General features: G+C 42.9%; 1 protein-coding gene across 12 annotated transcripts in view; it reads right to left on the bottom strand.

Moving 5' to 3' along the window:
• SYNGAP1 (synaptic Ras GTPase activating protein 1) overlaps window positions 1-14,352 on the bottom strand; it is a 199,911-nt gene that overhangs the window by 39,034 nt on the left and 146,525 nt on the right. For all 12 annotated transcript variants that reach the window (XM_040442656.1, XM_040442660.1, XM_040442661.1 and 9 more), the window contains one exon: window positions 1,365-1,919. In XM_040442656.1, the coding sequence (XP_040298590.1) occupies window positions 1,365-1,919 (555 nt within the window). The remainder of the gene's footprint in view (window positions 1-1,364; window positions 1,920-14,352) is intronic.

Below are 14,352 nucleotides of genomic sequence, written 5' to 3'. Positions count from 1 at the left end.
GACCATGCGGCTGCTCTGGACAATGGGGGGGGCTGGTTGGTCCTTTCCTCTTTGCTCTTGTGTGGCAAGAAATCTTACTTTACAAGAACACAAGTTGGAGGGGAAGTGGCCCAAGGATCATGAAAAGGGGTCGGAATGGAAGAACATATAACAATTTTTTTTCTCAACTAATTTTTTTGCTTATTCCCTTTAAGGAGAGCGCTGAAAGAGTCTGAAGGGAAGTGGCTTTTGGGCTCCTCTGCAGAACAACTATGTGGGCCAGGGCCATATGATAAAAATACTTTTATGAAAGTATTTTTTGTCAGTGTCCGTTTCGTTTCTTTTCCGGTCAGTATGCAGAACCAAACACTTTCAAATTAAAATTGGCTGGCTCGCAGTAATTTATTACATCCCCCCAATACCTACAAAAGTCTGATAAACATTCTATGAATTCTAAAAATTTCTACCCAAAAATCCCCATACAATTCATATATTATTAAGGCTCCATTCACACGTCCGCAATTGTGGTCCGCATCCGTTCCGCAATTGTGCGGACCCATTAATTCTCCATGGGGACGGAATGGAGTATGCAGTCCGCATGCGCATTTCCAGAGCGCGCTGCCTTTTCAGACATGCTGGATAGAGTCCCGTTGTTACGAGTGACTCGAAACTTGTATCTTCAGCACGGCTACACCTGTGCTTCAGCGAGCTGTGGGCGGACTACAACATCTATAATCCACATATACTGAAATGGTAGAGGCTAGGTTGGAAACACGGGGTTAGTGCTATTGACTGCCGTATTATTCTCTCAGTTACTGCTGTCCATGAGAGCGCTATCTGACCGTCGCGCCTCCAGCAAAGTTCGTGCACTTCTACAGATGTATTGTAATCAAGGTGCGGATGGTAGTCCGGCCACATATACTGAAGTACTGGACACTGAGCTATAAACGCACTGGATTAGCGCCAAATGCGATCCTTTTCTTATTACTCGCGGCCGCTTTGTTATCTCAGTGGATACAAGTTTCGAGTCACTTGTAACAACAGGACTCTATCCAGCATATCTGAAAAGGCATATACTTGATTTATATAAGCAGAACTCTGTTCACAAGGAATATTCCATATTTTTATTTTTGCTCCTTTTTATTTTTTTTACTAGTAATGCGAGAGCTCCGCATTTAGGGACTTGGATCATTGAATGTATTGAATTTTATACACAAGCTCCGTAGTGTATTGCGGATCTGCAATACACCCGGCCGGCACCCCCATAGAAATGCCTATTCTTGTCCACAATTAATAGTACATGCGGTGGCGCGCTCCGGAAATGCGGATGCGGACAGCACGCGCTCAGACGACCAGTACATGTACATATTTGGAAATGTGCATACCTTAGCCTTCCCCGTGCTTTGTAATATATGTACCAGCGCACAGGCCACCTCCTCTTTGCTCTTCACGCTCAGCACTGGCTCCAGCACAGCGCACAACATCCGGTAGTTGTTGGTCACGTATTCTGCAAACTCCTTATACAGCTCCATGGGGAGAATGCTCATAGTTTGGTATCGGGACTTTAGGCGGATGGAGGGACAGCTGCTCTTCCCCTTGTAGGATGTGGGCTGGGAGACTGGGTACCACTGCTCCACAAAATGGCGGCCGCTGATGCTGGCGATGGGCACGTTCACCATGCCCACATAGTTGCTCTTTTCTTTGCGCCTCTTTTTATCTGTGTCCTTGTACAGGTGGAGGCGCAGGTTCCGGACAGCTGGCAGGTTGTTAAACTCAAAATGCTCCCCCCAGAAAACGGTCTCGCCCCGGGCTTTGCTGGTGGTACGGGCGTACAAAATGTCATCCAGGCAGAGCTCGCAGTAGTAGCGCTTCTTGGGGGGAAGGTCACGAGCTTCAATGATCCAGAGCTTGAGGACATTGTCCACTCTACGACTGTTATCCTACAAAAAGGACAGAACAGAAAACTCATCAAAAATGTGAAACACCGATAAAACGAATAGAATTTAATGGGTTAATAGAGGGGGTTCCCCGTTTAGGGTCTGCATCTCCTGACCAGAGCGGATGCATCGTGCCCTGGAGGAACCTTCTGCACAAGGACCCTGTGGTTGAACCATAATTGTCTTCCTAGACTCATCTGCACTGGAGGCTCCAGTCGAAGCCTCGGAGATATCTGCTCCAAAACACCGCAGATGTGAACCAAGCCTTACCTGTAATTCTGCCAGAACCCGAGGGCTTCCTGATCTGAATAAATACTGCCATATGATGACATCAATGTGATAACACAGTCTGGGCCATTCCCCCGAGCACAGCATACAGAACCTCATACCAGTGTCTACCTATAGAAGATCTTCGTAGATAATACATCGGACATGTCTCCCCGCCACCAATATACAGTCTTTATATAGATAATGACCGGAGTCTTAACGTATCACCCGGTGGATATAAAGCAATGATAAGTGCCAGCGGTCTATAGTTTGAGGAGGGGGAGGGGGGATACGTTTCTGCATGCTATAATTCCAAGGCTCCAGGAATATAGGGGCACACCGTTCTCCATAATTAGAGGTTCCAGTCATCAGGAATCTATCCTGGAAATAGTTTTACACCAAGTGCCTCACGCCTCAGTGATCCCATTACCTCACGTACGTGTTAGCACCAGGTATATGGCCTCTATATCTCACACACGGCTCCTGATCTTTGTATCTGCTGCATAATTACAGTTATATACTGTTACTTAGCAACTCGGAGAGCTTTGTGTTAATACCCGCGCTCACACACTTCTTCTCCATGTTCGAGGAGAAATCAGAGAATTCAATGAGCTGGACGTATGAAGATTTGTGGTCTTACCAAGAAAAAAGTGTAATTCACACCAGACTCCATATTGTCATCTCTATAGAATACCTGACCCTATACATCATCTCTATAGAATACCTGACCCTATACATCATCTCTATATAATACCTGACCCTATACATCATCTCTATAGAATACCTGACCCTATACATCATCTCTATATAATACCTGACCCTATACATCATCTCTATAGAATACCTGACCCTATACATCATCTCTATAGAATACCTGATCCTATACATCATCTCTATATAACACCTGACCCTATACATCATCTCTATATAACACCTGACCCTATACATCATCTCTCTACAACACCTGACCCTATACATCATCTCTCTACAACACCTGACCCTATACATCATCTCTATATAACACCTGACCCTATACATCATCTCTCTACAACACCTGACCCTATACATCATCTCTATATAACACCTGATCCTATACATCATCTCTCTATAATACCTGACCCTATACATCATCTCTATAGAATACCTGACCCTATACATCATCTCTCTACAACACCTGATCCTATACATCATCTCTATAGAATACCTGACCCTATACATCATCTCTCTATAATACCTGACCCTATACATCATCTCTCTATAATACCTGACCCTATACATCATCTCTCTATAATACCTGACCCTATACATCATCTCTCTATAATACCTGACCCTATACATCATCTCTCTATAATACCTGACCCTATACATGATCTCTCTATAATACCTGACCCTATACATCATCTCTATATAATACCTGACCCTATACATCATCTCTCTATAATACCTGACCCTATACATCATCTCTATATAATACCTGACCCTATACATCATCTCTCTATAATACCTGACCCTATACATCATCTCTCTATAATACCTGACCCTATACATCATCTCTCTATAATACCTGACCCTATACATCATCTCTCTATAATACCTGACCCTATACATCATCTCTATAGAATACCTGACCCTATACATCATCTCTCTATAATACCTGACCCTATACATCATCTCTATAGAATACCTGACCCTATACATCATCTCTCTATAATACCTGACCCTATACATCATCTCTCTATAATACCTGACCCTATACATAATCTCTCTATAATACCTGACCCTATACATCATCTCTCTATAATACCTGACCCTATACATCATCTCTCTATAATACCTGACCCTATACATCATCTCTATAGAATACCTGACCCTATACATCATCTCTCTACAACACCTGACCCTATACATCATCTCTATATAACACCTGACCCTATACATCATCTCTATAAAATACCTGACCCTATACATCATCTCTCTACAACACCTGACCCTATACATCATCTCTCTATAACACCTGACCCTATACATCATCTCTATATAATACCTGACCCTATACATCATCTCTCTACAATACCTGACCCTATACATCATCTCTCTATAATACCTGACCCTATACATCATCTCTCTATAATACCTGACCCTATACATCATCTCTATATAATACCTGACCCTATACATCATCTCTCTATAATACCTGACCCTATACATCATCTCTCTATAATACCTGACCCTATACATCATCTCTATATAACACCTGACCCTATACATCATCTCTCTATAATACCTGACCCTATACATCATCTCTCTATAATACCTGACCCTATACATCATCTCTATAGAATACCTGACCCTATACATCATCTCTCTATAATACCTGACCCTATACATCATCTCTATAGAATACCTGACCCTATACATCATCTCTCTATAATACCTGACCCTATACATCATCTCTATATAATACCTGACCCTATACATCATCTCTATATAACACCTGACCCTATACATCATCTCTATATAACACCTGACCCTATACATCATCTCTCTATAATACCTGACCCTATACATCATCTCTCTACAACACCTGACCCTATACATCATCTCTATATAACACCTGACCCTATACATCATCTCTCTATAATACCTGACCCTATACATCATCTCTCTATAATACCTGACCCTATACATCATCTCTATAGAATACCTGACCCTATACATCATCTCTCTACAACACCTGACCCTATACATCATCTCTATATAACACCTGATCCTATACATCATCTCTATATAACACCTGACCCTATACATCATCTCTCTATAATACCTGACCCTATACATCATCTCTCTACAACACCTGACCCTATACATCATCTCTATATAACACCTGACCCTATACATCATCTCTCTATAATACCTGACCCTATACATCATCTCTCTATAATACCTGACCCTATACATCATCTCTATAGAATACCTGACCCTATACATCATCTCTCTACAACACCTGATCCTATACATCATCTCTATAGAATACCTGACCCTATACATCATCTCTCTATAATACCTGACCCTATACATCATCTCTCTATAATACCTGACCCTATACATCATCTCTCTATAATACCTGACCCTATACATCATCTCTCTATAATACCTGACCCTATACATCATCTCTCTATAATACCTGACCCTATACATGATCTCTATATAATACCTGACCCTATACATCATCTCTATATAATACCTGACCCTATACATCATCTCTCTATAATACCTGACCCTATACATCATCTCTCTATAATACCTGACCCTATACATCATCTCTCTATAATACCTGACCCTATACATCATCTCTCTATAATACCTGACCCTATACATCATCTCTCTATAATACCTGACCCTATACATCATCTCTCTATAATACCTGACCCTATACATCATCTCTATAGAATACCTGACCCTATACATCATCTCTATAGAATACCTGACCCTATACATCATCTCTATAGAATACCTGACCCTATACATCATCTCTCTATAATACCTGACCCTATACATCATCTCTCTACAATACCTGATCCTATACATCATCTCTCTACAGTACCTGGTCCTATACATCATCTCTCTACAACACCTGACCCTATACATCATCTCTCTATAATACCTGACCCTATACATCATCTCTCTATAATACCTGACCCTATACATCATCTCTATATAACACCTGACCCTATACATCATCTCTATAGAATACCTGACCCTATACATCATCTCTCTACAACACCTGACCCTATACATCATCTCTATATAACACCTGACCCTATACATCATCTCTATAGAATACCTGACCCTATACATCATCTCTATAGAATACCTGACCCTATACATCATCTCTCTACAACACCTGACCCTATACATCATCTCTATATAACACCTGACCCTATACATCATCTCTCTACAATACCTGACCCTATACATCATCTCTCTATAATACCTGACCCTATACATCATCTCTCTATAATACCTGACCCTATACATCATCTCTCTATAATACCTGACCCTATACATCATCTCTATATAATACCTGACCCTATACATCATCTCTATATAACACCTGACCCTATACATCATCTCTCTACAATACCTGACCCTATACATCATCTCTCTATAATACCTGACCCTATACATCATCTCTCTATAATACCTGACCCTATACATCATCTCTCTATAATACCTGACCCTATACATCATCTCTATAGAATACCTGACCCTATACATCATCTCTCTACAGTACCTGGTCCTATACATCATCTCTCTACAATACCTGACCCTATACATCATCTCTCTACAATACCTGACCCTATACATCATCTCTCTACAACACCTGACCCTACACATCATCTCTATATAATACCTGACCCTATACATCATCTCTCTACAACACCTGACCCTATACATCATCTCTCTACAACACCTGACCCTATACATCATCTCTCTACAACACCTGACCCTATACATCATCTCTATAGAATACCTGACCCTATACATCATCTCTACAGATTACCTGACCCTATACATCATCTCTATATAATACCTGACCCTATACATCATCTCTACAACACCTGACCCTATACATCATATCTATAGAATACCTGACCCTATACATCATCTCTATAGAATACCTGACCCTATACATCATCTCTATAGAATACCTGACCCTATACATCATATCTATAGAATACCTGACCCTATACATCATCTCTATAGAATACCTGACCCTATACATCATCTCTATAGAATACCTGACCCTATACATCATATCTATAGAATACCTGACCCTATACATCATCTCTATATAATACCTGACCCTATACATCATCTCTATATAACACCTGACCCTATACATCATCTCTATATAATACCTGACCCTATACATCATCTCTATATAATACCTGACCCTATACATCATCTCTATATAACACCTGACCCTATACATCATCTCTATATAATACCTGACCCTATACATCATCTCTCTACAATACCTGACCCTATACATCATCTCTCTACAACACCTGACCCTATACATCATCTCTATATAATACCTGACCCTATACATCATCTCTCTACAGTACCTGGTCCTATACATCATCTCTCTACAATACCTGATCCTATACATCATCTCTCTACAGTACCTGGTCCTATACATCATCTCTCTACAATACCTGATCCTATACATCATCTCTCTACAATACCTGACCCTATACATCATCTCTCTACAACACCTGACCCTATACTTCATCTCTCTACAATACCTGATCCTATACATCATCTCTATATAATACCTGACCCTATACATCATCTCTCTACAATACCTGACCCTATACATCATCTCTCTACAATACCTGATCCTATACATCATCTCTGTACAATACCTGATCCTATACATCATCTCTCTTCAGTACCTGACCCTATACATCATCTCTCTAAAATCGGACCCTAGTACAAGTTAACTACAATCATCCCCACATTTGGGGGATTTACATTTGGGTGTAGCGTGACCTGTGGTTTACTTTGGATCAACATCGTCTTGGAAAATGAAATCTGAGTCTCACTTCCTTCTGGGATTCGCGTCCCCCCCTATCCCTTGGATGAACTTGATGGACTTGTTATTCACAATAATCCTTATTTTTTTTATCTTCCAAGAGTACCCTAAACACTGTATACATTTGCCCCATATACCTGATTTTCAAGTTAGCCCTTTTCTTCCTCTGTCCTCGGCATCGCTGCATCCTGGCAGGATGTTTACATGCAGAACTTCCTGTGTCCCTGAGCTTCTCTTACCAAACCCAGCATGCTTTGCTCTGTAAAGTCTATCGGGGATTGCCACACTGCAGTAGCCATCTGCCCCTGTGAACGGAGCAAACCCTGTGAAACATTACAGAGCAAAGCATGCTGGGTTTGGATAGAAAACACAGCAGGAAGCTGATGAAAAAACAGGAAGTTCTGCAGGTAAACACCCTGCCAGGATGCAGTGATGCTAAGAACAGGGAAAGAAAAGTGCTGATGTGAAAAAAAGGTGTATGAGGCACAGATACGCCGTGTTTAGGGTACCCTGGGCAGATTTAAAAAAAAAAAACATTACGAAAATTTAAAATTTAACTTTTTCTTGGAGCTGCTGTTCTGTTATTATTAGTAATGTCAGTCAGGACAAATTCCCCCACGTAGTTCTTTGACTTTTATGTATATATTCTAGCCTCTCCTTAGCAACAATGGATGGAGCCCAAAGGCGCCTTTATATTAAAGGGTTGGTTTTATACACTCATCAGCACTCCTGGTGCCAGCTGGTATGGAGAAGATGGCAGCCGGGACCCAGCACTGAATTACACTGTGGACATTTTATACCTAGATGTCTGACCTGGTCTACAGAAAACCACTGAAGCAAAGTGCGAGCTTCTTTTGTTCATAATGAGACCAAAGACCTGAGAATGTTTTATGTAAAGTAAAATGATAATTGTCCATATTCCAGGGGATGGGAAAACATATTGTTAATTCATGATTCATTAAATGACTATTATATTTCATCTACTTAATAGGACTTCATTATAAGTAATAAGCCGGTCAAGAAGAATCTCATATCTATACAAAAATATCATTTAATTGCTGCTTCCATTTAGATATAAGTTCGTCACCTTCAAAAGACTTCAAATGGAGCCTGTGAGTCCAACTTTCTACATTCATCGCATTAGAAAAGACGGTGCCCAAAAGGTTCAACATGAAGAATCATTGCTTTTGAGAGAGGCCCTGGTCATGAGGCCTTGCATAGGAAGGGGTAAGGAGACCGTAGGAGATGGTAGAAGCTGCTCAGATGGTATTTGTGGTGGCAGCAGGATTACCGTGAGTATTGCAGGCTTTCCTGAAGAGGTGAGTTTTCAGGTTGCTTTTATAGGTTTGGATGTCGCAGGGAGAGTCTGATGTGCTGGAGTGGTGAGTAACAGAGTATGGGAGACGATTGTGTGAGAAGAGCATAAATGGAGGTCTTGTGAGATGGCAGATTATGTGTGGGGAGGCAACAAGAAATTAGGTAAGATGTATGAAGGGGGCATATTGTAGATGGCCTTGTTTTACTGTTAGTATTATGAACTGCGTTCACTTCGTGAAGGGATTGGCATAGGGAAGAGGTAGAGGAGAAACAAGGGGAGAGGTAGAGGTAACCAGGCAGCAAAGTTGAGGATGGATTGGAGGGGTGTAAGAGGGTTAGATGGGAGGCCACAGAGGAGAATGTTGTCGTAGTCTAGATGAGAGATGATGAGGGTATACACTAGCATTTTGTTGAGTCAAGCCTGAGGAAGTGGACTTGTGAGTCTAGAGATAGCGTGGAACCATTAACAAAGACATGCTGGATTTCTGGATAGCAGGGAGGTAACATCTGGGCCACATCTTGTCTCTAGGATCCATAGTGCTACAGAGGCCTTGTAACGGCACTTCGCCCCCACCACTGGTGCTTATTTAGCAGCATTGTGGAGGTTTGGATACGGCAGCCTTCAGACAGCACACAAGGAGAAGACCGAGGGTACACCAGTGCTCCAGACAAAAAAAAATACCTAGTAGCCATTGGCTCCTGAACTGAAAAATTTAGGAGCCAAATCAAATTTTTAGTCGCCAAATCGAAACTGAATCAAAATTTTGGTATCGTGATCAGATCGGCGTAGGGTTGTTTTGAAACCAAAATTTTGATTCGCTTTCGTCACCATAAAAAAGTATTGCGATACTCAATACCGCGCAAAAAAAAAAAAAAAACACCCAAAAAAGCCGCTTGCATTTCGCATTTTATGAAACGTTCGGCCCATAATAGAACAGTCCTATGCTAATTTTTGGGGTGACAAGGTGACTAAAAAATGGCGAATGCTCACCGCATAGGAGATATTTTTTAATAATTTAATAGTTTGGACAGCGCTGTGTAATATGTTTATTTATTTATTGTTTATATATTTTATATGTAAAATTGGGAAAGCGGAGATTTAAACTTAATATTTTAGGGTACTTTCACACCTGCGTTTTTCTTTTCCGGCATAGAGTTCCATCACAGGGGCTCTATACCAGAAAAGAACTGATCAGGCATATCCCCATGCATTCTGAATGGAGAGTAATCCGTTCAGGATGCATCAGGATGTCTTCATTTCAGTCATTTTGACTGATCAGGCAAAAGATAAAACCGCAGCATGCTACGCTTTTATCTCCGGCGAAAAAAACTGAAGATTTGCCTGAATGCCGGATCCAACATTTTTCCCCATAGGAATGTATTAGTGCCTGATCTGGCATTCAGAATACCGGAATGCACCCGCACTAAATCCGGACCCATTCATTTCTATGGGGCTGTGCACATGAGCGGTGATTTTCACACATCACTTGTGCGTTGCGTGAAAATCGCAGCATGTTCTATGTTGTGCGTTTTTCACGCAACGCAGGCCCCATAGAAGTTAATGGGGCTGATTGAAAATCGCAAGCAAGTGCGGATGCGGTGCGATTTTGACGCATGGTTGCTAGGATGAAAGTCTATTCACTGTATTATTTTCCCTTATAACATGGTTACAAGGGAAAATAATAGCATTCTGAATACAGAAGGCATAGTAGAAGGTCAATATAATAAACATTGGTGGCGCAGTGCGCCTCCCCTCAAAATAATAAACATTGGTGGCGCAGTGCGTCCCCCCTCAATATAATAAACATTGGTGGCGCAGTGCGCCCCCCCTCAAAATAATAAACATTGGTGGCGCAGTGCGTCCCCCCTCAATATAATAAACATTGGTGGCGCAGTGCGCCCCCCCTCAAAATAATAAACATTGGTGGCGCAGTGCGTCCCCCCTCAATATAATAAACATTGGTGGCGCAGTGCGCCCCCCCCTCAAAATAATAAACATTGGTGGCGCAGTGCGCCCCCCCAACACCCCAGTATGATAAACATTGGTGGAGCAGTGCGCCCCCCCAACACTCCAGTATAATAAACATTGGTGGCGCAGTGCGCCCCCCCCAATATAATAAACATTGGTGGTGTAGTGCGCCCCCCCCAATATAATAAACATTGGTGGCGCAGTGCGCCCCCCCAACACTCCAGTATAATAAACATTGGTGGCGCAGTGCGCCCCCCCAACACTCCAGTATAATAAACATTGGTGGCGCAGTGTGTCCCCCCAACACTCCAGTATAATAACCATTGGTGGCGCAGTGCGTCCCCCCAACACTCCAGTATAATAAACATTGGTGGCGCAGTGCGTCCCCCCAACACTCCAGTATAATAAACATTGGTGGCGCAGTGTGCCCCCCCAACACTCCAGTATAATAAACATTGGTGGCGCAGTGGGCAGTGCCAATGAGGGTTAAAAAAAAATATATATAATTAACTCACCTCCTCCAATTGATAGTCTCCTGTTCTTTCTTCAGGACCTGTCAAAGGACCTGTGGTGACATCACTGTGCTCATCACATGATACATCACATGATCCATCACCATGGTAATGGACCATGTGATGAGCTCAGTGACGTCACCACAGGTCCTGAAGAAAGAACAGGAGACCGGCAGCTACGCGATCAACTGGAGGAGGTGAGTTAATTTTTTTTATTATTTTTTAACCCTCATTGGCACTTCCCACTGAGCCACCAATGTTTATTATACTGGGGGGGGGGGGAAGCACTGTGCCACCAATGTTTATTATACTGGGGGGGGGCGCACTGTGCCACCAACGTTTCTTATACAAATACAGGAGGCGGGTGCCGGAATCAAATAGCCGACACCCGACCTTTGTGACAGGGAGCTGCGATCAGCGGCAGTTAACCCCTCAGGTACCGCACCTGAAGGGTTAACTCAACTGCAGCTGATCGCAGCTCCCTGTCACAAAGGTTGGGTGTCGGCTATTTGATTCCGGCACCCGCCTCCTGTATTTGTATTACAGGTCAGTTTTCTTCATTGGTGGCGCAGTGGCCACAGCCCCTCCCCTCCTCCTCCCGTCTCTTCTTATTGGCGGAGGCGGCGGCAGCAGCACAGGGGGAGGGAGAGACTCCTCCTGTGCTGCTGAGAACGATCATCTCCTGTGCCCCGCCGCTGTATTGAGCAGAGCTGTGGCAGCGGGTCTAGTCGCAAATGGCGACAAGACTAAAAAGTCTTGTCGCCATTTGTAAATTCTAAGTCGCATTGACCATTTTGGTCGCCATCTGGAGCCCTGTACACAGGGCACATGTGTCTGATTCCTGTTTCGGTCATAGATCAGCGTCTACGTCTGCACCTCCATACCCCTCTTATAACACAGCAGCGTTGTGGAACATGGTCAATATATTTTAGTGTCTACCTGTGGGTCACATAGCGCTCTGTCACCCATATGGTTATAGTGACCTATACATAACGTCCTCCCAATATTCTGTCCGAATTCATAATCAATCCTGGGCACATTAAAAAGGGTTTGCCGGGATTTTCATATTCATGACCTATCCTCAGAAGAGGTCATCAATATGAGATTGGCAGGTGTCCGAGTCCTACCGATCTGCTGTATGAGGTGGCTGCAGCGCTCGGCGAGTGCTTAGGCCTCTTCCTAGACCAGTGACGTCACGTTCATCGGTCACATGGTTCAGGCACAGCTCAAGTGAATGAGGCTGCGATGCGATATCAAGCACGGTCACTATACAATGGAGCTGCGAGGAGGCTGCAGTCTACCTAAACAGCTGATTGTCGGGGTCCCAGGAGTCCGACCCCCGCCAATCTCATATTTATGACCTTATCCATTTTATCTGATCTCTCATATGTTTCTTTATTGTAATGCTAGATCTAGATCCTTATGCCCCTGTTCACACGGCTTGTGCTTCCGCCACACCATAATATTTATGTTAATTGACCCCTTACGAGCCCCTCTATTGTAGTGACAGATCCACGTGCCCCTGTTCATGTTGTTAGTGCCTTAGGCTACTTTCACACTTGCGGCAGAGTGATTCGGCAAGCAGTTCCATCGCCGTAACTGCCTGCAAAACGTATGCCAACTGATGGCATTAGTAAGACTGATCAGGATCCTGATCAGTCAGAAAAATGCATTGAAATGCCGGCTCCATCTATCCGGTGTCATCCGGCAAAACGGATCCGGCATTTATTTTTTTCACCTTTTTTTCGGTCTGCGCATGCGCAGAACGGAAAGACGGTTTCGGCATTCCGGTATTTTGAATGCCGGATCCTACACTAATACATCCCTATGGAAAAAAATGCCGGATCCAGCATTCAGGCAAGTCTTCAGTTTTTTTCGCCGGAGATAATACCGTAGCATGCTGCGGTTTTATTTTTTGCCTGATCAGTCAAAATGACTGAACTGAAGACATCCTGATGCATCCTGAACGGATTACTCTCCATTCAGAATGCATGGGGATAAAACTGATCAGTTCTTTTCCGGTATTGAGCCCCTAGAACGGAACTCAATACCGGAAAAGAAAAACGCTAGTGTGTACCCTTAGCTACACCACAATATCTTTTCTTTTTGATGCCTCATATGTAACGACAGATCCAGATCCGTTTTTCTCTATGTATCACAAAAATGCACGGGTCTGGTGGATGGGTGTAACCCTTTTTGCTTTTAAATAGTATGTACATGTATTAAGTATTATACCGTGAACAAGGAGTCTGAAATGCGTAGGTTACGGGTGAATTACTACTGTACCGCTCATTTTATTCAGAAAATGATCTAAAAGTTGGATGATTTTATTAAAGGCTCCAGATTTGGCTTTCTGAAACTGGTTTTCTGACCGTTGGTCTGCGGGACCTTTTGAGCGGCAGGTGAAGCACATTATTGCATTAGGAGAAGGAAGAGCGGTGAGCGTCCTTTTATTATTATCCTAAGGATAGGTCATGAATATAATAATCTCAGAAAACCCCTTTTAATGCCACAGGATCAAAACAAGGATGGCTGCAGTGTCCAGCAAAGTCCACAAGGGGCATCATTTCAGCAAAAGTTTTGTAATTAACAGTGAGACAATTAAGTATTGTGTAGAGAAGCTTTCCCTGGAGTCCTGGCCTGTCAAGCCACGTCAAATGTGCAAGTAGGACAACTCAGAGCAATGTACCACAGGGTGGCCCGCCACACCCTGTACAGCGAACCGCAGGACAGCTCCATTCATGTGAACGGGTCCTTGCTGCAGTTCCT

This window comes from Bufo bufo, chromosome 8 (genome assembly GCF_905171765.1).
Source record: "Bufo bufo chromosome 8, aBufBuf1.1, whole genome shotgun sequence".
In the NCBI taxonomy this organism is placed as follows: domain Eukaryota; kingdom Metazoa; phylum Chordata; class Amphibia; order Anura; family Bufonidae; genus Bufo; species Bufo bufo.
Note: the sequence above shows the minus strand (reverse complement) of the source record. Positions and strands in the feature narration are given on the sequence as shown.